General features: G+C 40.0%; 1 protein-coding gene across 1 annotated transcript; it reads left to right on the top strand.

The window, feature by feature from the left end:
• Nucleotides 1-504: 504 nt before the first annotated feature.
• Nucleotides 505-16,759, top strand: erlin2 (ER lipid raft associated 2). The gene is made up of 12 exons (XM_085367861.1): nucleotides 505-590; nucleotides 4,677-4,784; nucleotides 5,138-5,219; nucleotides 7,900-7,946; nucleotides 8,178-8,239; nucleotides 8,343-8,468; nucleotides 8,577-8,650; nucleotides 11,704-11,762; nucleotides 14,221-14,312; nucleotides 14,423-14,512; nucleotides 15,620-15,699; nucleotides 15,787-16,759. The coding sequence occupies exons 1-12, from the start codon at nucleotides 505-507 to the stop codon at nucleotides 15,964-15,966; spliced, it is 1,086 nt and encodes a 361-aa protein (XP_085223987.1). The 3' UTR covers nucleotides 15,967-16,759.
• Nucleotides 16,760-24,788: the final 8,029 nt, after the last annotated feature.

Genomic DNA, 24,788 nt, shown 5'->3' with positions numbered 1-24,788 from the left:
GTCACCTAATCAGCGTGATAATAACCCCCACCATATTAATCTCCTAGGACCTGGCGTCCACATATGTGGACACCACATTTTGGGTTATTTAGACCAAAGTACTCAATTTTGCTCTACAAGGGCCTGATATCCTTTTACAAGGACATTATCCTGCTACTGTTCTATCAAAATTTTAAGTGAATATCCTCATATGTGGCTCTTATTTTTCTTAAAAACAAAAATAAGGTAAAAATAAATAAATAAATAAATAAATAAATCTGGTAATTCTTTGTTTTTACATACCCCAATATGCCCAAATATCAAAGAGAAATTAAAAATGCATGCCGTGGAAGAGTTCGGGTCTTAGGAGGTTAAAACTGTGGTGCACACAGTAAATCATCTGCCCTACAACACTAACAAAACAAAACTGCATCTTCAACTTGACCCCGTAGATAGCTCTGGCTCAGTGAGGGACATGCGGTTTGCTGGCTGTCCGCCAGAGGGCGCAAGTAAAAAAAGCAAAAGATGCCGCACAGTCAAAAGGAAAACGAAAAAGAAAGTACCGGAGGTGTTTCTTATTTGTGTTGCTGTCATCTTAGCAGAAACTACAGGTAAGATGTTGTTGAGCTACCGAAATGTGCCTTCCTGCATATTTAAACTATGTACCATCGCCGTTTCACATGCCACTAGCATGTTAGAAGAAAAGAGACTGGCTAAGGTTGTTTTACTTAGCAGTGTTAGCTAAACATGATTTAGTGTTTGGCCTTGTGTTAAGCTTTTAAAACGGACACTCAAGTGAAGGTTGAGACATCTTGATAAGGTCTGCCACTGAAAGAGGCTCCTTTCTGTGGGGCAGCAATAATGTAACAACTTATATACCGCTGTTGCTAAGCCACGAAGCCCATGAATCTGAATCCCATTCAAATATTTGGATTTTTTCATTTGGTTTAGTTGTATGTCGTACGTGGCTGTCCCATTTTAATAATTTTCATGCTACAGTCAGATGTTTAGGGTCTTTCCTTTTATTCGGCGTACATGTTTCGCCTAAGTGTGTTTTAAATTTAATCCAACGTTAACTTGAACTTTGAAATGCTGCAATGGTGGTGTGTTCGTTTATTTGAGGAAGCAGTGCACACAACTTGTTTTAAACGTTTAATACTGGAAGCAAACCCAGTTTCATTGTTTTTAAAGTTTGCAGCGTTAATAAATATATCCAACACTATTGTATATTAAAAAGCAAAAGGTTGTAGATCAGTAGAGAAATCAAAATTGGATTATATCTCTCCATATGTTTTTAAGTATTGTATTTATAAAAGCCATTTGAGTTAGCAGGGTTACCAGATTACATCTCTGCAAATCTTTACTAAGCAAAGCTGAAATGGCTCCATATCTAGCTCCATCAGGTCAAGTTAGTCAACAGGAAGTTTGCAGTTGTGGTCACAAGTTTAGACACACTCAGCATGGGCATAAATGTGTTGGATGCAATTTGGAGTTTTCAGTGAGCTGTTAGTGTGAAATGGTTGTACAGTCAGCTTTAATGATCGTATGAAAACAAGGGTTGGGTCCACAAATTTAAATTTATTTGGGATTTTCGTTGATCCACACAAGGTCAAGAGTGTACATGCAGGCTCAAATACATCATACGCTCACTTAGATATTTCCATAAATGGCGCCAAAAGTTCTACAATTTGTTTTAACTCGACAAGGCCAAGGACTTTTAATTTAGTCCTCATGACTGGTATGTTATCTTTGCCAAAAGATTTATTTGACAGCACTGACTGTATTCGCCGGTACTCAGCACAATGAGACAGTTCCAGGAGCACGGTGCAGATCTAAGGAGGAGAATTTCACAATTTGGGATGGTCTGTACGTAGGTGGAGTTATTCACACGTTTCACCACTTGGAGTCTTCTTCCAGACCTTGGCAAATTGTTACCCCACAGATGAGAGTAAATTCATAATGGGGTGTTCAGGAACTACTAAGACTCAAGCCTGCCATGATCCAGAAACTGCAGGAATACCAGTGAAGCCAGTTTTACATCACCATGTACTGAGAGGATGTCGACCAAGAAAGAAGTGATGCTCCCAAATCAACGCCTGTAAGCTTCACTGAAATCTGCAGCTGTCCACATGGGCAAGCCAAATGCCTTCTGGAGAAAAGTTTTAGGGTCAGATAAGGACAAGATTTAGTTATTTGAGCACAGTGACAAAATATATGTTTGAAGTGGTCAAGGCAAGGATTTAAAAACTTCTGAACCAGCTGCCAAGAATGGTGGTGACATCATGTTCTTGGGCTGTTTTGCTGCCCTGTTACTGGAACACTGCACAAAGTGGATGGAGTAATGAAGAAAGGGGGCTAACTCCAAATTTTCCAACTCAAATTAGCAGCTAGATGTTTAATAGTTGTACACAACTGTGTGTTGAAACAGAGCAGTGATCCCAAACACACATTAAAACTTGTTTTAGAACGGATAAAACAGGCTAGCACTAATGCTCTGGAATAGTTTTCTCAAAGCCTCGACCTCAAGTATGGAAACTTTAAACTGTGTTTAAAAGCCGAGTCTGTGCCGGGAAGCCTAACAATTTAGTGAACTCTGCCAATTCTGCCAAGAAAAGTGGTCAAATATCAAAGCTTGTTGGTGCTACTTAAGACATTAAATCAAATACAAGCAGGCCTGTATGTGTAAATTTGTGCCTGTATATACATGTGAGCCTCGTGGATTAGAGAAAGTCCAAAATAAAAATAACGTGTGCACCACACTTTTTTTTTCTTTTTTTTTCTCTTAAGATGTGTACTGTGCAATCTTCCACCCCAGAAAAAGAACAGTTCAAATAAAATAATTAAAAACACAAAATTACAATGACATTCATGCTCATAATGATTTTATGGAAACATCTGACCACAAGTGGATATAGAAATCTATCCTATATTAATATATCTAAATATCTAATTAGTATTAACACACCTGAACACTGCCCTGTTGAGAAAGAAGTGGTGTGCAGCACATCAGTAAGTTTGAATCCAGCCTTCTTTCCTCCACATGCTGTAACCTGTAGACATTGATTTTTTTGACATCAGCAAAATGAGTGGTGTTGTTTCTCATGCTGTAATGGTTCCAGCACAAATAAGATCCTGTAGAAACAGCTTGAGCGTGTAGAGACCGAAACAACTTGTCATACTTGGAAAACCACAACCACTGGAGGGGAGATTAATTTGTAACACAGTTTAAAACCAGAGACTGTAGAGCTAATGAACTAATTATGTCACTCGCTAGTTGGTGTCTTGTTGTGAAGCTGACATTACTAGCTATCACCATGTTTCCAAACTGGATCTGAAGACTCGGGGGTGGAGCTGAACAGAAAACTCTCTCTCTCTCTTTTTTTTGTTCTTTTTTGGTTAATCCGTTTAACTCTTGAATCAATTGAGCAGAAAACTCAAGGGATGAACCAGTGTTGTTTCTGCACCTAACAGACAACTGAGCAGAGACTATATTGAACTCTTGCCTTTTGTCACTTTGTTACTGGCAGCGTGTCACAACAAGTCATCATAAGTTCTCATTTGTTTAGCTACATCTATGAGAAATGACAAAGATAACAGTTTTACAGGCACAAAGAACTATTGGCTGAAACAGAGGACAAAATATTAAGTAGATTAAGTAGCAGGCCTGAAAAACTATCTAATGCAGATGAGCAGAATATGAAAGTTATGTTCCTCAGAAATAGGAAAAACTCCAAAGACCTGAAACAGGACTTGGGGCCCTTTTGTTGATCCCACCAGTTCTTTGCTGAGGTCGCATCAGAAATGATCTCAGTGAGAGGGTAGCTGTCAAAGCCATTCTGAAGGAAGGGAAACGGGGAGAAAAGACAGAGATTTGCCAAATTACGCAAGGACTGGACTGAAAATATGTGATAACAGGCCTTAAGGAGTGATGAATCCAAATTTTATTGAAGCAGTGTGGGATCAACATAACAGGAAACTGAACAAAAGGCAGAAACATCGAAAGAAGGAGTTTGAATCTCCTTCGGGAAGCCTGGAGAACAATTTCTGAATCACTGTCACTCAGTGACAAACGAGCTCAGTATACTCCAGTTTAAAAAACCAAACAAACAAAAATGGACTAAACACCAGCCAGCCAAGAACATGTCTTCATTCATTTGGCGACAGATGTTGCACATTAAAACTACAAATCGACTAAAAATCTATGAACAGACCAGGATGCTGTTTGGTTTTTTTCCGATGTGTTAGGACTTTTGAAGTTATTGAAGTCAGCTGCTTGTCAGCTTAAATGTCAAATTCAACTTTTTGCTTGGAAAAATTTTTTGTTGCTACTTCCATGGCGCGTTTGAGTTTGTGTTGGCTCGCGTTCTGACCATTTGCACGTGTTTTCTTAAGTGGCAATGCGTTGAGCTGTCTCTAGGCCAACGGTGCTCAATCCTCTTTAAGTGTGACAAGGTCACAGCTGATGTCTGGCTAAGCCTGAGCTGAGAGGAGATAAACCAGTGAGGTAGAAGGAAGCTCCAGTGTGTTACTGCTGCACTTTGTGGCCCGCTGGCAGGATAGACAGTTGTTCTGCGACATGTAGCTGGATGATTGTGTGAGCATTTGATTGTAATTAGGACCGTCGGTGTGAAAACACCAGAAGAGAAGCTCCATCTGCTCATTATTTTCACATGCTGTCTCTCCTATCTTCTTGCCAGGATGGCACAGTGGGGTGCCGTATTCTCAATAATTGCTGCTCTTGGTGGAGCAGCGCTGTTGGCCTCTGTGCACAAGATTGATGAGGGGCACACTGGAGTTTACTACAGGTGAGCTGTTTTACTTGTTATGTGGGAGATTAGCGTTACACTCCTCTGTTGCACAACTTTCCAGAATCAAGCACCTGCTTCAGATCACTTTGCTTTTAGCATCTTGTCTGTCCCACGGTGAGCACTGTAATTACCAGCTGTTAGCTATTATAAGCCATCTTAGCTTCAGGATATTTTGATGTCATCACTTGCATGGACATGCAGTAAATAATTGGTTCATTGCATATTTTTCCTGTTTAATTGGAGCTCTTTACACAAATGAGCCTGGAAAATTTCTAGGTTGATGTTTCTAATTTGAGGTTGGAAGTTTTCTGTTTTAATGATTTTACTGATTCTAACTGTGTGTCACACAGGGGAGGGGCTCTCCTGACCACCACGAGCGGTCCTGGTTTCCATCTTATGCTTCCTTTCATCACCACATACAAGTCTGTGCAGGTGAGTCATGCCGGTCCTTTTATTGGAACTCTCAGGTTAATAATCTGAACATTACTCGCTTTATGTCACATTTTGTCTGTGGGATACAAAATAAATAAAAAGAGTATAAATATTATTAATGTCATACTGTTATTGGTAACACAAAAGTAAACAATTTCACGGTGATTTTGCAGTAAAACAAACAATATTTCCTTACCTTGCGTCATAAATATGCTGTGCTTTCCATGGGGTGGGCTGTATTATGGAGTGATGATGTGAATGCTGGATGTTCTGTTGTTCAATTGTTCTTTTCTTTGAATGAATATCCATGTGAGGAGGATTGTTCTCCCCATGCAAACTTATGAAAAAATACCACCAAAGTCTTATGTGACCATATAAGCCAAGTGTAAATGATTTCTTTCTTTCTCAATCACTGTTTAAACATAACTTTCAAAAGGTGTGTGCAGAGGAGTGTCTCCTCTACTGTAAAATATAAGTGGGCATGGTTAAGCCATTATATGGCCCGCTCCCAGAAGATTACAATGTACTTGCAACGTAAGATGGGAAAATATATTAGACACATGAAAAGCTCTTTGTTTAGCTTCACACTAAGTTGTTATATCTTCAAACTGTATTGCGTTTAAAACAAAAGCAGTCTGAGTAAAGATTAGCACGGTGAAGCCAAATTTTGTTAAACATTAATCACTTCCATGACCTTAACAGCAAGTTGGGCCACCTTTAGCAGCAGCTACAACCAGACGCTTCAGGTAACTGCAGCTCGGTCTCTGGTGTCAGTGTCCACCCTTCTTGTAGCCCTGTAGGAGAGAAGCTTCTCTTTTCAGATCTAGACACTCGTCTCTACAGAATGTTTTCATACACTGTTCATTCTTGATTGTTGATCTCTTCTTTCTTTTCAGGGACTGGCTGCAAAATACGCTAATCATAAACAAAGCAAAGATGCTTTGTATCAGATTTAGCTACAAGCTACTACCTGCAGTCGTTGGGGAAAAATGAAAATGCAGTTTTATGCAATTAGTGGTTTGAATGCAGCTGATGGTACTCAAGAGTTTCTTGTTAAAGCTGAAGTAACTTATCAGGTTGAGTTCTGTCTTTGTTTTGGCTTTAGTAGCTAGGGGCATGGATATTATTTGTTTTCCATACAGCCCAATTGCTTTGAGGTAAACCACTGTATTTGTGAAACATTATTGCTTCTAGCAAGGGGGTTATGGTTTTGGTAGCCTTTGCATGCATGTTATCGTTCTGTTTGTAGCTCAGTAATAATCATATTGTTCCAAGAAACTGGACAAACCGCAAGACTTTTGGAAAAATGTCCTTTGGACAGATGAGACTTAAGTGGAGATGTAATGCAGAGTGCCACAGGTGGTGAAAACCAAACACAGCATATCAGAAAAACACCTCATATTAGCACGGTGGTGGGGGGCTGAGGACCTGGGCACCTTGCTATCCTAGTATCATAGGGTCAAATCTGTCTGACAGCTTAAGCTCGGCCAAAATTGTGTCATGCAGCAGGACAATGACCCCAATGATGTCACATGCATGAACAGGACCAGATCAATGTTTTATTGTGTCCTTATGTATGAAGCTTTGGGACTGAAAGAGGGTGCGCTTTATTTTCTGCATGACTGTGCATAGACAGAAATATGATGCAGAGATAGCGGTCTACGTCCTGAAAGATATAGAATAAATATTTCTGAGAAACACTGAGCAGTGTATTCTTTCCATTTTTGGCGAGTGCGTATGACAGCTGTGAATGGAGGCGTAATTCATCATTCCTCCTTGTGAACATGATATCTTAGGGATTAATGGAATGTTTGGCACAAGCATCGAGTTGAACTGAAGGTGGAGCTGATTACAATTTGGTGGTCACAGGTCACTGAGGGCTCAGTGACCTCACAAAGGACATTTTGACTATGACTGATGAAGTGATGCCCTTTTACGTCCAAAAGGTTAGAGGTCAAATTCACTGTGGCATCACGATGATTTCCAAAAAGACTGTTAGTTGGGGTTATTTGGTGTTACAACCAAAAAATGTCCATTACTCTTGTTAAATAATCCCATCCTTCCATCCAAGTCATCCTCCATCCTCCATATTTTGTCTCCATTTCTGTCTTCATTTATTTATTTGTACTATTTGTATTTATATTTTCTATTTCTATTGTAGAGAAAGAGCTATCAATCTGTCAATCCTTTCCGTGTCCGGGCCGGGTGAGGTTTCCCGTGTTGAGGCAAATTGTATATATTAATTGGCATCTGTGGGTGGACAGCAAAGAAAGAATTTCATTGCACAGAGAAATGCCCTTTCTCTTGTGACACATGACAATAAACACTTTGAATCTTGAATCTTCTGTAATGTTAAGACAAAGACTGCAGGACCACATCTCATCATGTGTATACGGAGTGCTCTTGAGTCCTGATATTAGCAGGGAATGATCTCCACGTATTTAGAATTAAGACCACATTAATTAGGCTTACGAGGAGAAACAAAATGATTCCAGACTGAGATGTTGGTCAGGCTCTCTGTGGTGCTGCTGCACTGGTATATAATTACAATGTGATGTCCTGTTGCTGTGTTTCCTCTGAGTCCTACTGGTTGAGTGTTTTTATTAGCATGTTGGAACCAATAAAAGGAGTTTGAAGTGTTGAAAAACAACATGTCGAATATGTGATCTTTATCTCGTAGACGACGCTGCAGACAGATGAAGTGAAGAACGTACCATGTGGAACAAGGTTAGTTTGCTGTTTTTGGATTAAGCAGTATCAGATGTGGTTTCGAGCCTTATTAAACTCAGCATTTATCATGACACAATAGAGACTCCCACACACAACCTCCAACGCTGCAGGGATCAGAGGTTCACCAACGTGTGTCTGAACTACCAAAAAAATAGCCCCTGTCAGTTCACACTGGTGTTTGGGTAAAAGCTTTTGAATGATATGCTGCTTTTTTGTCTCTGTTTTCAGTGGAGGAGTGATGATTTACTTTGATCGCATAGAAGTGGTGAACTACCTCATTCCATCGGCGGGTAATTTCAGCGTTTCACCACACAGTGTGTTTATCCTAATATCATCGGGACAGCTGTAACTCCATATATAAAAATGTAATTTTTAAAACTTCTATCTCTACAGTGTATGACATAGTGAGGAACTTCACTGCAGACTATGACAAAGCCTTGATATTCAACAAAGTTCACCACGAACTCAACCAGTTCTGCAGCGTTCACTCTCTGCAGGAGGTCTACATCGGCCTGTTTGGTGAGGGGCGCGGGGGCTTCAGGGCGCCATTGTTAACAGTTGGAGAGCCAGAAGTGTTTCAGAGCTTTTCATGTTTACCTGCCTTTTTTGCACACTTTTCCGCCACAGACCAAATTGATGAAAATCTGAAGTTGACGCTACAAGAGGATCTAACAAACATGGCGCCTGGACTTATCATTCAGGTAAAGGCAGAGGATCAGACAGACCCCAGGCCAGAATGAAGTTCAGTGTGATTGTAAATATGAGGTCAAAGCTTTGTCAGTTCCAGTTTGCTGACAGCACAGGGTGTACCACACAGCAGGGCTTTCTTTGCATTAGCTGACTCGACAAAACCCAAGACTCAATGAGAGATAATGGGGAATGCATGATCGGGTACACCCTTTGAATACCAATAAACCCTACTGAGCCTTAAAGTCTAGACCAGACTTAGAAATCAGGTCTAAAAAGTTTTTCTACATTACTAATTAAGTGCATGGTCATTTGTAGTAATGTGCAGTTCTTACTGCTCCAACATATACTCATACTACAGTATAGTAAAACACAGCTCTACAGGTTTGCATATTCCTCTGTCCTCTCTCAGACTCTGTTCCATGTACATCATGTACATGGAAACATTACCTGCTCTGGATCAGTCAACTTATATTATGCTAACATTGTGATCCACATTGTGATTTCTTATCATAATGTCTCATCATACAGTCCCGATCCAGTTTAAGGCCACTTGAAAAATGTTAAAAAGTCATATTTTGCATGGTTGGATCTTAACACGTTTCCAAGTAGAGCTTCAACATGCAACAAGAAGAAATGGGAGTGTGACAAAACATTTTTTGAGCATGCAATATATTGAGAAAAAAAAAAACACTTAAACTGAAACAGGCTGTTTTACAGCTGATCAAAAGTTTAGGATCACACCTCCAAAAAACCCTGTAAGCCCCTCAAAAGTTCCAAACATGAACTCAGTAATGAGCAGCTCCACCGTTTTTGTTTTCACTTCAAAAATCTGTTGCGGTATGCTTAATGCAAGTGTTTCCATGAGGTGAGTGGGACCATTTCACCAAGTGGTAGATGAAGACGAAGGCGGCAGCATGAAGGGCATCTACTGTCTGGAACTGTTGTCCATTTTTGTAAACTTCACTTGCCATCCATCTCTAAAGGCTCTCAATTGGATTTAGATCAAGGGAACAAGCAGAATGGTCCAAAAGAGTGATGTTATTATCCTGGAAGAAGTCCCTTGTCCTGCAGTCATTGTGTACTGTAGCGTTGTCCTGGTGAAAAACACAGGCGTTAACACAAAGACGAGGGCCCTCAGTCATGAGGGATGCTCTCTGTGACATCTGGACATGTTTGATACCCCTGCACCTCCTCAAGCTTCATTGTTCCACTGAAGGAAAAAGCAGAGAAGAAAATGTTCTTCCAACTTTACTGACCCATGTTTGGTGCTCTCCTCCAAAGTCCAAACAGTTAGTTTTGTGGCGTTCAAGGAGGCGAGGCCTTTGAAGACATTTTTTGTCTTTGACGCCCTTCAGTCTCAGATGCCGTCTGATGGTTATGGGGCTGCAGTCGGCACCGGTAACAGCCTTAATTTGGGCTGAGGATCCAGTGTCTTGACGGACAGCCATGAGACAGTCATGACAGTGTGACTATCTGACAGAAAATGACAATGAATCCACATTTTTGCACAGATTTGACCTTTTAAAGCATGTGGTCCTGAACTTTTGATCAGCTGTAAAACAGCCTGTTTCAGTTTAAGCTTTGTTTTTAATAAATTGCATGCTCCAAAAAATGTTTGGTCCCACTCCCATTTCACCTTGTATGTTGAAGCTCTGCTTGGAACCTTGTTAAGATCCAAACATGCAAAATATTTTTTTTGTTGTTGTTGCCATTCAAGTGGTCTTAAACATTTGACCAGGACTGTATGTTATTATGTCTTCATTAAAGTGGAAGCTGTGGCTTTAGTCTCTGCATGCCTTGTTAATTAGCATACCTTTGTGACTGAGTAAGACTGTGTTGATAAGATAACTTGGTTAAAAGAGTTTATTTACATTATAAAGAAGGCCTGACTGTAGATCTGTCAGCCGTTTTAAAATTGCTGTTGCTTAACCTTCCTAAGATCTTCATTTTGTTTGCTTACTCTGTAGAAGAAGCAAAATGTAATCATGCTGGTGCAGCTAGAACTCCTCCGAAAAACAGTCAGTGCCAGATGTTCAATCTCACTTCCAGCCTTTGTGCTGCTTTAGCTTTCTCCTTGTTTTTGTTGCTGGACACATGTTAGAGTGGTGTCTGTGTCCTCTAACGGTTGCCAAGAGCACCAACGAGAGTTATTCCTAGGTTACTGATGCAACAGAAATTACAGTTCGTCTGGGAAATGAAACACTAGTTTATTATACAACTGAGCTGTCTGAGTCAAACAAAATGCAATACATGGTTCACATTTGTGAATCAAATTCTGACCTGTAGATATTTATTATAAAGGATTGAATTTAGTTATTCCGAGACGTTCGGATTGGTCCAACCCCAAACCTGATTTTAATGTTTTTAGAGTACACATATTATATAAAAAAGACACTAGAGGCTTTGTGTTGTCTTTTTAGCTTGGATGCTTTCACTTTCAGTTTAGGTGAAGTTCCCTGAGGGGCGTTATTATTCATCCTCTGTCGACCTTTTCTGATCTTGAATGCTGACTGAATATCTGGATGGCAGGGGGTCTGACTCTGAATCATTCCTTTGGAAAGTGCCAAATGTTTTCTTGTTCTAATAAAGGGAAAGCTCAAATGAGGCGACAGAGAGGAACATTACACATTTGTAATCATTTACACATGATAATTTTAGCCTAATTAAACCCAGTCTTCAGTCCATAAAATTGATTTACAAAGGCTCTCTCCCATAGTTTGGATCAAATCACAAAACAGTGTTTCTTTAAAGTTACAAGGGAGCCTGATGATTTTTTTTTCTTCTTCCCCACTGTTAATTCACCTCCTCACTGCACTCATCAGTGTAGCCATGTGTCAGTCCGGAGTGTTAAGGTCTTCACTGGGCTTTACTCCTCCACACATGGTTACTCTAAATCAACAGGAACTGCTGAAATAACAGTTTCGGTTGAGAGTTCTTAAACAGGACTTCACTGGGCCTGGGCTCCTCTCCAGCAGGAGCTTCTCTGGTGGTAAAAAGCTCTTTTTATGGTCTTGTTGGTCGTTGCATTCCATCTGAATGTTTTTTCTGTCCCGTTTATCCACAGGCGGTCCGTGTCACAAAGCCCAACATCCCAGAGAGCATTCGCCGGAACTACGAGCTTATGTGAGTTTTGTTTTTTGATTTGTTTTTCTTCTAATTATTCCACAAGGAATATGAAATGGGGAGGAAAAAATAATATGATTCTTCTAGACTTCTCCTTTGGGGATGTTTATAAGGACTGAATGAGAAGAATATAAAAAAATAACTTGAAATTAAATAATTTAATACACTTAAGTCTTCCATGGACGCCCATATGTTGTTACATAACGGACAGAATTTAGATGGTACTTAGTCATCTGGTCTTTGTTACCCGTGGGTGCATTTACTCTATTACACAATACTATGTGTAACTCTGACTTGTCTTACTGGGAAAGCATGCTTAAATGAAGATCCTTTAAGCTCTTTATGCGAGGCGATGGCAAACATTCAACGCAACTGTAGAAAAGTGAATAATTCACAGAGATCTGTTGTGTGTGTGAACATGTAGCAGAAGATCCACAGCAGTGAAGTGAGCACCCACATTCACTCTGACCTTAAAACAAACTACTTTAAATCATCACAACATTAATAATGACCCTAAATCCATCAGAGCCGAACATCATGTGTAGACCTGCATATGTGATCACCATCACTTACTCACTACATTTGTTAAACATTCCATAGCACGACATTCAAACAGATTTCTATATTCTTTCATTACTACATGGAAAACTGTGTAACTGTGACCCACTGCCACCAGCACAACTAAAAGAAAAAACACACAACTGAACTCTTGACCTCATGCTGGTGGTGTACGCTCCTACAGACGGCACAGGTGAGCTGTTGTCCACTTGGAGTCTGTGTGAAGGACGCGTGTGTGTTTGGTGTCACATGGACAGGCTGAGTGGTCACAAAAAAAATCATCGGTGTGCTCGTGGACTTGTTTGCTGCTTTCCTTCAGGTTCTTACAAAGTTTACGGCACTCAGACGCCCATGTTGTGCATACTGACAAAATAGAAACTGTGGTTTCTATGTTGGCCATAAGTGAGAGAACGGAGGTAGAATAAGCAGTAAATCAGCTATTTTTGCCCCGATGTAGGTACAGCATTCATATCAACCTGTGAGTGGAGGGAAAGCAGTGCTGAAGCTCTGAGTTTTATTGGGAGCTCCTCTCTTATTCACATGTGGTCACTACAACGGAAACGCAACATATTTTTGATTCGTCTCATTTATTTAATTTTTTAAATTAATTTTACACACCAGATGCTCTTTCTGACACAACACCTCTGATCTGATTCTCTATTCAGTGATGTTTCTTATGAAAGGCAAATGTGTTGATACACCGTAGAGCTGTGAAGCATCCAAGTCTTCCAACTCAAACATGGGGCTCTACCTGCCGTGGCGCTTCTGAATAAGGGAGCAGCCAAAACAAGCTTGTGCTGCTGAGGAGTTCGATTGATAAAACCTTTTGGGTGGGAGCCTAAAAAAGTGAGTTTTATTTTTCTGACCTTCTAAAAAGTGGAGGTTCTTGGTTAAGCAGTGATGTGTGTGGAAGAGTTAAAAAGCTGCACGGATTAAAACCAACGTTTTTTTCAACTCGTTGATGCAGTCATGGAAAAACTGGACCCAGAAGGGAAACGGCTCTAGCCAAGGGCTCTGCAGTAACTCACATCTATTTAAGCAAAGAGTGTATGCATGCATGCATGAGTGCATGTGTGCATGCGTAAAATTATGAAGAAATGTTCACACTAGCCACAACAGTGAGCTGTGTACTTCGACAGCTTGATAAGAATCTAGTCTCTTGTAATAAACTGATTCCTTTTTAAATAAGTCTCCAGTATCGCTACTTTCACTTTGTTAGATTCGGTCACTAAAGTACCTTTCTGACCTGTGGGAGGCAGTAGCATCTGTATTTCTGGTACTTTGTTTAGACAGCAGCACAGGAAGTCAGGCTTTTTATCCTGTTTTCCTCTATAACTGCTGTTTGTGGAGGGTAATTAGATCTTCGATTCACGTGTTTCTTTCAGTTTTGTTTCCACGACAGACTTCGTTTTGGTTTTTGTTCTGGACAGTAATAAAAACATCGTGAATTTGAAACTTGAGATCATAGTGTTACAAAAGGCAGTCCAGTCTGTGGGAAAGGCATTAGTCATTAGTCTCCTGAGTGGACACTAGTGGCTCCTCTGAGGCTGAAGGTAAAACAGAGAATTAGTGTGCAGGCTGAGGAATTTTGCTGCAAGACGTGGTTTGGATGCCAGAATAACAGATTTGAGATAAAGGTTTGGAAAGTTGTGGGGGCAGACGCAGGGTTGAGCTCCTTTGCCAGTGTCTGAGTGCTGTGTCATGCCCTTCCACAAACCTTGGAGCTGCTTTGGTAATGATGTTGATTTCTGTGGAAGTTAATATTGAAACAAACCACAGACATCCGGCAGCAAGCAGCTCCCAAAGTCAAGCTTGCACACAGAAGTCACATGTAGCTCTCAGTTAAAGCATTTTTGTTTTGTTTTGTTTTTTTATTAACTGCTCTTTAACATGTTCGCAGGGAGAGCGAGAAGACCAAGCTGCTGATCTCCCAGCAGACACAGAAGGTTGTGGAGAAGGAGGCAGAGACGGAGAGGATTAAAGCGGTGATAGGTGAGAAACTGAAGCGAGACTGTCGTGTTGAGAGCGCTTTGTTCGGAGTTAGTTGCACTCAACGTGCTAACATGCTTGGATGTTTTGGGGTTTTGTTTTGTTTTTTGTAGAGGCTGAGAAAGTGGCTCAAGTTGCAGAAATCAAGTTTGGACAGAAAGTCATGGAGAAGGAAACGGAAAAAAGAATCTCTGAGATTGAAGGTTTGTATCCAGCAGTGAAGGAAGAAGAAAGAGGAGCGATTGTGGTGCTTTGCATTCAGCGAGGAGAAACGATTCATTCATCACCAGCATGAGTCAGAACCATTGATACAATGTAGGAGGGAGACATGCTTTTACTGTGTTATTGCCAAATTCTGACCCTGCTATTCAAATGCGGTGGCAGAAATGGAGCCTCATCAGACCAGGCAACATTTTTCTAATCGTCTAGCCTCAGCTTTCTGTTCTTAGCTGATAGGAGTGACACCCAGTGTGGTCTTCTGTTTCTGTAGCCCAGATGCAGATATCTTGGCTGGACACGCTCTGTGTTTTGAAATACTCCTCTGCATACCCTGGATATTGGGTATAAGTTGTTATTTGATATACTGCTGCCTTCATATCAACTCAAATCAGTCTTGCTATTCTCTTGATGGCATTTTCACCCAGATAACTGAGGCTTACTGGATATTTTCAAACCATTTTCTGTAAACACAAGAGATGCTTGTGTGGGGAAAATCCCAGCAGTTTCTCAAATACTCAGAGCACATGCAGTCACTTATATCATCATTCTGATCCTCGCTTTGAACCGCAGGTCGACTCGATTACATGCAAATACACAGATTTTCTGCTGACTGCTCATTAGTTTAAATGTCTAGTTGAACAGGTGTACCTAACAAAGTGGCCAGTGAATGTCTGACGTCAGTGTTTCATACAAATGCACTTTTATTAAAACAGAATGATTTCATAAGAATGACTTGATTTAATTTACTGGGCTCATTTTTAAAGTATTCTGTTTAAATTTTAAAGGGATCCTATTTCTTTGATCTCTAAAATGAATGTATCCATCGAGTGAACTGCATTGTGAGTACGGTACAGGTACAGTTTTATAAATCTGATAATGGAAAGTGTAAAACTCAGCAGTAAGTACTGCCACATGTTTGCTCTTTTCCAAGGGCATTTGTTTTGGCTGCTGCATTTGGGAGTTAGCGGTTGGGTCAAATACATATTTGCAGAAAATCCTCCAGCTTCCCGCTCTCTGACGCCTACGGTAGAGTTTTTGTTAAACTGCCATGCCGCTAATGATTCATATGAGTTTGTGTTTGTGGTTCATAGACGGTGCTTTCTTGGCCCGGCAGAAAGCCAAGGCTGATGCAGAGTTCTACACGTCTCAGCGAGCGGCTGAGGCCAATAAGGTAAAGACACAAACACATATTGTGGTTGACAAATGTGGGCTGCAAAATTACCTTCCTTCACTGGAATCCTGTCGCTCCCTCTCACAGCTCAAGCTAACACCAGAGTACCTGCAGCTGATGAAATACAAGGCCATCGCAGCCAACAGCAAAATCTACTTTGGGAGCGACATACCACAGATGTTTGTGGACTCTGGCTCAGCAGGGAGCTCCATCAAGGCCTCGGCAGCCATGGACATTGTTGCCGAGCACATCATGGACCTGGATTAGGCAGGAAAGTAGTGGCACCTGCTGGAATGTTCAAAGGCAGAGCACTATCAGCTGAAGGAGATCTGCCTACTGGGGGTCTGTACTTCTCAACACATCTGAATTACTGCTAGGAATCCCTGTTCTCCAGCCTCAGAGCAGACAACATGAGCATTCGCTCTGTCCTGATGGCCACTGAAGTCCTCTAAACACAGTGTGATTAAAATCCGTTATTGTCATTTAGCAAAATAAGAATTTAAAAACATGTCCTTGCTACTGCTGCTGCTCAGTTTTTGATTTTTTTATGGTCTGTGCATCAAGCCTACGTAGCCAAAGCATCAAGGATCCCAAATCCATCAATACTTTGTTTGTACCATCCATTCCACTAAAGTAATGGCTGTATTCCTCAAGCATGCCCACAGCCAACAATGTCAAAGGTTGTTCTTTTTAAAGGGTACCTTTAAACACTGCCCGTCTCTATGGGGAAGTCAGCTGATTGGTCTCATTCATGTCAGGGTAGATAAACATGCTTTAATTAGTTTTTGATACGGTCATTATTTAAAAAGCAAAATAACCATCACAAAGCAGGTTGAGCGTTTGGGTGAATGTTCTGCAGAAACCATGCTGTTACTCAGTTACGTGTTTCACATTTCCACACAGACTGTAATCAAGAGTGTTTTTTCTCTGCTCTCTGCCTGAAAGACGGACCAAATGTGTCTCTGAGGATGAATGTACTGAGGTAGCTGTTCACTGTCACATTTGACAACATCACTGGATTGCTGCAGTTTGTTTTTTCAACTTGTTTTGAACGCTGGATTTGTGCACCTGTGTGAAGTTGTTATATATTTTCTGTATACGTGTTTCTCACATTGAATAACTGATTAAGAGACTATTTGTTTCTGGAGTTTTCTTCTTCTTTTTCCACCCCCACTGTGAAAGAAATATGACATAACCAAAGTATTCATGTGTGACATCAGCTTCTCACAAAACTATTAAGCAAAATTTTTATGCAACCAATTTCGTGGGCGTCCTGTAAGACTCTTCATAAGACAAGAATTAATAATTGCCTTTTAGTCTTTGGTGGCGTGACGCAGCTGTGGAGGAGGAACACTCTAGGATGTAGTAATGATGACGAGTTTTTAACCATCCATAAACTCAGTCTGTAGTTTTCCGTTACTCACTTCAGTGATCTTATCAACGTCATACGATCCAGTGATTCTGAAAACAATCTGTTGGGAAATCTTCATGACTCCACGTTGAGTCATCTCTGAGGTTTTACAGCCAGGACGGTTTGCAGAATGCACGACTGAGCGCTGATAACCATGTGCTTAAATTTCCAAAGAACCAATTGGTGTGAAGGACCGACTGGTTTAGGGGAATTGGCGTGCTTGGTATAAGCAGCGTCACTGTGAGCAAATATTTCTTTAGGCCAGGAGCCAAATGGCATTTTTACAAAAAGTTATTATTATTTTAAGATTTTCCGTAATCTGATTCGTCTGTCATTTTTTAATTTCTTGTAGCTATATCTTCACATCATGTGTTAGTGGACACACTTTTAAAGAAAGTGGACCACTTTGCTGTCAGTGATGTTTTTCAAAGGGACTGGCACCCACCCACGCAAATGTTTTTGTACTGACTTCAGCTGTGAATGTACAATCAAGGCATTGTCTTCTGATAATAAAGTACTGTGTTTTCTTCTTTGCAGTTTAGTGTATAAGATTTATATATTTATATATTAAAACTGGTTTTAGATTTGGCCCCAGGGCTGAAATTTGGGTGACGGTTTCTTTTAAGAAGTTTGAGTTTTCACTATAAAGTTTCCTCTAATCTCTTAAAATGTGATTTGTTTGTTGTTGTTTTTGTGTTTGTTTGTTTTGTTTTTTTTCACTGTTTTTAACCTACTACTCCATGACTTTTTAATTTTTTGGGAAAAAAACATTTCTCCTTATTTTGGGGGAGCTTTAGGGCCCCTAATAATATATCAATCATAAAATTTGACACAATTTGACAAAATACATCAAACATTTGACCCTAACCCCATGATCGTGCGCAAACACACACACACATGTTGTGTTTCCATCCCTTTTGGGGACATTACATTAACTTACATTCATTTCCTGGAGACTTATCCTGGCCCTTCCCATCACAACTGGAATATTTCTAACATTTTGAGTTATTTTCAGCACTGCTCAGTGTCAGTCATTGTTAATCTTCAAAAGTGACTAGGTTACTTTTAAACATATAACACTGTCAAAAGTGTTCATTTAACACTCAACAGTGTTGTATTTAACACTCAGAGGAGTGGACCCATATAGACACTCTCTAGTGTTAATTTAACACTGGAGATTTTGCTGTGTTACAATTTGCGAGACCGCACAATGTGAGTGTGTAAACAAATTTGTGCCCCAACAACAATAAGTAATACACGACCACAGACACAGTTACTTTACCAACTGACCCCTGAGCTCCTAAGTGTCCCTCAAACCTGATTCAGGGATCCACTACTTCACTGTCACTCCCTGAAAGCTCACTGCCCTCACTTTCTGAGGACAGAAAGTGCAGTTTCCTTCCATAAAAGGTTTTTACATTCATGTCCTGTAATTATGAGTAGATTGTAAAGTAAAAAACATTGACTATGATTATATAAATACACCCAAACACATCTCTACACACATATGCAGATGCATTATATTGCCTGAAAAAAAATAGGCTAACTGCACAGTGTTGCCTTGAGGCAACGAATGAAAATTAACAGTTTTGCTGTATAAATAAATTTTAAAAAGTAGAACAAACATTCAAATATGCTTCTTAACATATTCATGCACATACAAGTATTTTTATATACATTTATTTCACTATAAACATGTAAAATTGTGATCTTTATCTTGCCTCCTAATGGAGATGTCGCTCGTAGTGCAGCTTGCAGAAAGTCACACCACCTTCAACTCATCATTTTATTGGAAAGAGATGTGCCCGGTAGCATTATTTGAAGAAAAAAAAAAGGTTGTTTTGTTTTGTTTTTTGAAGGGCCAGTGTAAGGCATGAACATGTGGTTTGTTGCCTCAGGGCAACGCTATGCAGCGGAGGGTTAAAGAGTCTTCTAGAATAAAAATCAAGTTTTGTGTAAGTTCCAGGGAAGGAGAAAGGAGTGACATTTAGTTGCTCGATGAGGCGGGGGTGAATTACATGGGAACCACACTAATGAGGCTTTAAAATGCAGGCTCTTTTTCCCTTTTATTTTCCTTCTCTTTTTATTTTCTTTCCCCAAAAGAATCAAAGCTTAGAAACAAGTCACAATGGCTTTTATATACACAGATTTGTATTTTGAATTGAATTCCAAAGGACTGTTTGAGGAACACTTGCTTTGGAGAGGACCGCTGTTATGTCACAAAGTGTGAATGTGAAGAAGCCTCTGTGTTGTAGATTTGCTGAAGAAATGTTTAAGTAAAGCTCCATCACTACTTTATACGTGGGAGAGCATACGACGCCAGCGAGCAGAGAAGCGGAGGGAGCTGTTCTGCTGCTGGAATAACAACGAGGCCAGATCACGCTACGGTGGGGAATCAGTGGCAGCGGGACAGCGCCCTACCTCCCACGGCGAGACGGGCTGGTGCCGATTGGCGTGCTACAGGAAAGCGGCGGGCAGAATTAAGAGCTCTGCCCATCCGGGCACGCCGAAGCAGAGACACTGATAGGACGGCGAGGACGCCGCCGGGTTTCCCCTTCTGCTCTGATTGGCTGGATTTTTAACTTTTAGTGACTTTTACGCCGTGGCGGACGCCACTGGACTTTTAATGTTTGTGTTTTATTGATTTTTATTGTGTGTTTTCCCTGGCCAGGGTTGTTTTAATTCCTTTTACATTTTTAACTGTTTTTGTATAATAAATTATATTTTAGTGAGGTAATTTTTAATTCAGTCTATTCCCTTGGCTGCTCCACAGCTCTATCCGTTTTTTGTGAGGGTTTCCCTCCTTTAATAATGTCAATAATATTCACTATACACCAAATTGTTCCTCTTGACTCTATCGTGGCCATTTTTGGCCAATTGAAACCCATTATAACCACCTTTTTTGATTCCTTGTTATTGACAGTACTATAACATGCGGTTTAGGTAAAATTGCTTTTATTCTAAACTCAACACATGAAAATTGTAGTTTTTAATGTTTTTTTTTTTTTACCAAATTACATCATTTACCCATTTTTGGCCAAGCAAGCAATTTCATGTAATATTCCGAGTTTCTAGTAGCGGCATTTGATGGCTTACCACACTCCAATGGACCAAAATAATGAAACAATTTTGACGTAGACTGGAATAAATAATGACGCATCAAACATTACATAGGCTGCAGTGAATTTCTGTGGATGCAGGCTATTGAGCTTTGAGGTTCCCAGTCAAACTTAGCTTTGAAGCACATGTTAAAAGCACCTTTACTCTTGTATTTTTCATAAAAAGATGCCATACCCAAAATAACTCTAAAAAACCAAAAACCAAAAAAGAAACCTAATTACAGGACACTTTGTAGAGTTCAAAGCTGCAGCTGCAGCACAAACAACGACAAACACTGTTTGTAAACGTGTCCTGGAGTTTCTGCAGGTGCAGACAGAGCTACTGCTGTAAGTAAGCCTAACAGCTTCCAGATCATTTATTCTGGCAATATGGCAAGAAGGTCATCACTGCTTCAAGCACTGTCTATATGATCTGGTCAGAGAGCAAGGACAGCAAGCAGTGCTCTGCCCTTGAAGAAGAGACATCTGCCCAAGATGAAGAAACTTCCTCTCCAGAAGATGAGGGGACAATCTCCAAAGAGGCTGACTGCATCACCACTGAAGATGAGTACTAGCCAGTGTGTGAATCCTCTTCTTTGGGGGAGGATTGGGGTTTGGGGGCATGGAGGTGGAGGCCGAGCAGCTGATGGAAAAGAACATAGGAGCATTTTCTGAGACCGAGGAGCCGGTGACTGAGTGGATCCCTCATGAAAGGAAAACCATGTGGGTCCCACTACTGAAGAGAGACTGCTCTACAATCCAGTACCCACTGGTATCAAACCAGATGTCACCCTGTATGCAGTTCCCTGCACTAGCAGCCTGAGATATACTTTTGACTTTTTTTATAACAAAGGAGATCTTTTAGCTGCTGTGCACCCTTACAAACCTGCACGGGAGGCAAAGGTGTGAGGATTGGAGGATTATAGATGAAGTGGAGATGTGAGCCTAAACCAGAATAAAGCAATATATAGCATGTTGGATGACAACACTGGAAGTTCTCAGGAAGTAAAAAAGGGAAAGGGGTTCAGACTCCAACTGACGGAGGAGCTCCGAGGACAAACTCTTGGTCACTCCTCAAATGAAAACTGGCACAGGGGAAACAGGAAACAATAAACAGGGGGTGGCCATTTTTGGCCACGAACAAGCTGAGAGGGATTTTTTTGTTTTTCTGTTACTGCAAAAAAAACCAAAGATGCATAAAACTCATTGATACTTTTAATTATTGCTATGCATCTAACCTCCATCATGGTTAGAAAATAAATCAGTTTGCATGTATTATTTAGAAAAAAAAATGGGGATTTTATGCTTTTATCCCTATGTAAATCATTAAAATTATGTGATCTAACTGGTATTTAAAGGGTTACAATTATGGATTTAATTGAAATTTTGGTCTTGATGAACAGCACTGATGCTAATCTAAAAAATCAAGTCAAAAAAAGTGGAAATTTAATAAACAAGGGGTGGCCATTTTTGGCCACGAACAATCTGAGAGGGAGTTTTTATGTTTTTCTGTCACTGCACAAAAAAACAAAGATGTATAAAAGTCACTGATACTGTTAATTATTGCTATACATCTAACCTCCACCATGGGTAGATAATAAATCAGATGGCATGTTTTATTTGGGGGAAAAAATGGGGTTTTATGATTTTTTCCATTTATGAGTTCCTAGGATTATGTGATCTAACTGGTATTTAAAGGGTTAAAATTCTGAATTTGAATGAAATTTTGATTTTCATGAACAGCACAATCTAAAAAATCAAGTAAAAAAAGGTGGAAATTTTTCTTAATATATGAATTTTATAGCATTTTGTAAACGTAAACAAGGGGTGGCCATTTTTGGCCACGAACAAGCTGAGAGGGAGTTTTTATGTTTTTGCTCTCTCTGCACAAAAATAACAATCCATTATAATCAATGTTGATGAGAATCAATTACATGCCCCAGACTCTACTATTAATAATACAAGAAATTTCAGTAGCAATGCAATTATATAAAATTGCGAGATTTGAGGTTATCTTCCAGCTGGTGCAATGGACAAACAAACTGGTGTTTAAAGGGTTAAAATTTAAAAAGTAATAATTATTTTATATTTATTAACTCATTCACTGCCAGCCATTGGCAGTGAATGAGTTAAACCCATTGACTCATGCACTGCCATTGACGGCTATAGACGTCAATGGCAGTGAATGAGTTAAATAATTATAAATAATTATTATAATTATAATGTCAGGCAGAGAGGCGTGCAGTCTTACACGCCTCTCTGCAGCTTCTCTCCTCCTGCTACCCCCCCCCCCCCCCCCCCCAAAAAAAACCCATCTCCATAGAGACTGTGTCAGCTTCCAAAAAGACAAAAAACAAACTAAAAACCAGCAACAAACAACTTAAACATAAACAATCACAAAGAAAGAACAATACAGTATCCACATCTGAACCAAAGAGTAAAACAGTGAAATGTGGATTATTAAATATTAGGTCTCTCTCCTCCAAGTCTCTGTTAGTACATGACTTAATAATTGATCAACAAATCGATTTACTCTGCCTCACAGAAACCTGGTTGCAGCAGGATGATTATGTTAGTTTAAATGAATCAACACCCCCGAGTCATTCTAACTACCAGAAATCTCGAAGCACAGGCCGAGGGGGCGGTGTGGCAGCAATTTTTCACACCAGCCTATTAATTAATGAAAGACCTAGACAGACTTTTAATTCATTTGAAAGCCTGATGCTTAACATCGTCCACCCCAGCTGTAAAACTCAGAAACCAGTCTTACCGTACTTGTTATCATCTATCGTCCACCTGGGCCTTACACAGAGTTTCTGTCTGATTTCTCAGACTTTATATCTAATTTAGTTCTGAGCTCAGATAAAATAATTATTGTGGGTGATTTTAACATCCATGTAGATGCTAAAAATGACAGCCTCAACATGGCATTTAATCTGTTATTAGACTCAATTGGCTTCTCTCAAAATGTAAAAGAACCCACCCACCACTTTAATCACACTCTAGATCTTGTTTTAACATATGGCATAGAAACTGAACATTTAACAGTGTTTCCTGAAAACCCTCTCCTGTCTGATCATTTCCTGATAACATTTACATTTACAATAATTGATTACACAGCAGTGGAGAGTAGACTTTATCAAAGTAGATGTCTTTCTGAAAGCGCTGTAACTAAGTTTAAGAATATAATCCACCCACTGTTATCATCTTCAATGCCCTGTACCAACACAGAGCAGAGCAGCTATCTGAACGCTACCCCAACAGAGGTCGATCATCTTGTTAATAATTTCACCTCCTCACTGCGTACGACTCTGGATACTGTAGCTCCTGTGAAAACTAAGGCCTCAAATCAGAAGTACCTGACTCCGTGGTATAATTCTCAAACACGTACCCTAAAGCAGATGACTCGTAAGCTGGAGAGGAAATGGCGTGTCACAAATTTAGAAGATCATCATTTAGCCTGGAGAAATAGTTTGCTGCTGTATAAGAAAGCCCTCCGCAAAGCCAGAACATCTTACTATTCATCACTGATTGAAGTAAATAAGAATAACCCCAGGTTGCTCTTCAGCACTGTAGCCAGGCTGACAAAAAGTCAGAGCTCTTTTGAGCCAACAATCCCTTTAACGTTAACTAGTAATGACTTCATGAACTTCTTCACAAATAAAATTTTTATCATTAGAGAAAAAATTACCAGTAATCATCCCACAGATGTAATATTATCTACAGCTACTTTTAGTACCATTGATGTTAAGTTAGACTCTTTTTCTCCAATTGATCTTTCTGAGTTAACTTCAATAATTACTTCCTCCAAACCATCAACGTGTCTTTTAGACCCCATTCCTACAAAACTGCTCAAAGAAGTCCTGCCATTAATTAATTCTTCGATCTTAAATATGATCAACCTATCTCTAATGATCGGCTATGTACCACAGGCCTTCAAGCTGGCTGTAGTTAAACCTTTACTCAAAAAGCCATCTCTAGACCCAGCAGTCTTAGCTAATTATAGGCCAATCTCCAACCTTCCTTTCATATCAAAAATCCTTGAAAGAGTAGTTGTCAAACAGCTAACAGATCATCTGCAGAGGAATGGTTTATTTGAAGAGTTTCAGTCAGGTTTCAGAGCTCATCACAGCACAGAAACAGCTTTAGTGAAGGTTACAAATGATCTTCTTATGGCCTCTGACAGTGGACTCATCTCTGTGCTTGTCCTGCTAGACCTTAGTGCAGCATTCGATACTGTTGACCATAATATTCTAATAGAGCGATTAGAACATGCTGTAGGTATTACAGGTACTGTGCTGCAGTGGTTTGTATCATATCTATCTAATAGACTCCAGTTTGTTCATGTAAATGGAGAGTCCTCTTCACACACTGAGGTTAATGATGGAGTTCCACAGGGTTCAGTGCTAGGACCAATTCTGTTTACATTATACATGCTTCCCCTAGGCAGTATCATTAGAAGACATAGCATACATTCTCACTGCTATGCAGATGACACACAGCTCTATCTATCCATGAAGCCAGATAACACACACCAATTAGTTAAAGTGCAGGAATGTCTTAAAGACATAAAGACCTGG

Source organism: Diplotaxodon limnothrissa, linkage group LG12 (genome assembly GCF_057381915.1).
Source record: "Diplotaxodon limnothrissa isolate DT_005_m linkage group LG12, D_limnothrissa_male_GT1.1, whole genome shotgun sequence".
Lineage (NCBI taxonomy): Eukaryota > Metazoa > Chordata > Actinopteri > Cichliformes > Cichlidae > Diplotaxodon > Diplotaxodon limnothrissa.
This window is presented reverse-complemented; position numbering and strand designations above follow the sequence as displayed.

Bases quoted from the DNA above. Each gene is read 5' to 3' on its own strand.
- erlin2 (XM_085367861.1), top strand. From the start codon at position 505: ATGCCGCACAGTCAAAAGGAAAACGAAAAAGAAAGTACCGGAGGTGTT. The intron at 4,785-5,137 runs GTGAGCTGTTTT...TGTGTCACACAG, and splicing joins CACACTGGAGTTTACTACAG to GGGAGGGGCTCTCCTGACCA. The intron at 8,240-8,342 runs GTAATTTCAGCG...CTATCTCTACAG, and splicing joins CTACCTCATTCCATCGGCGG to TGTATGACATAGTGAGGAAC.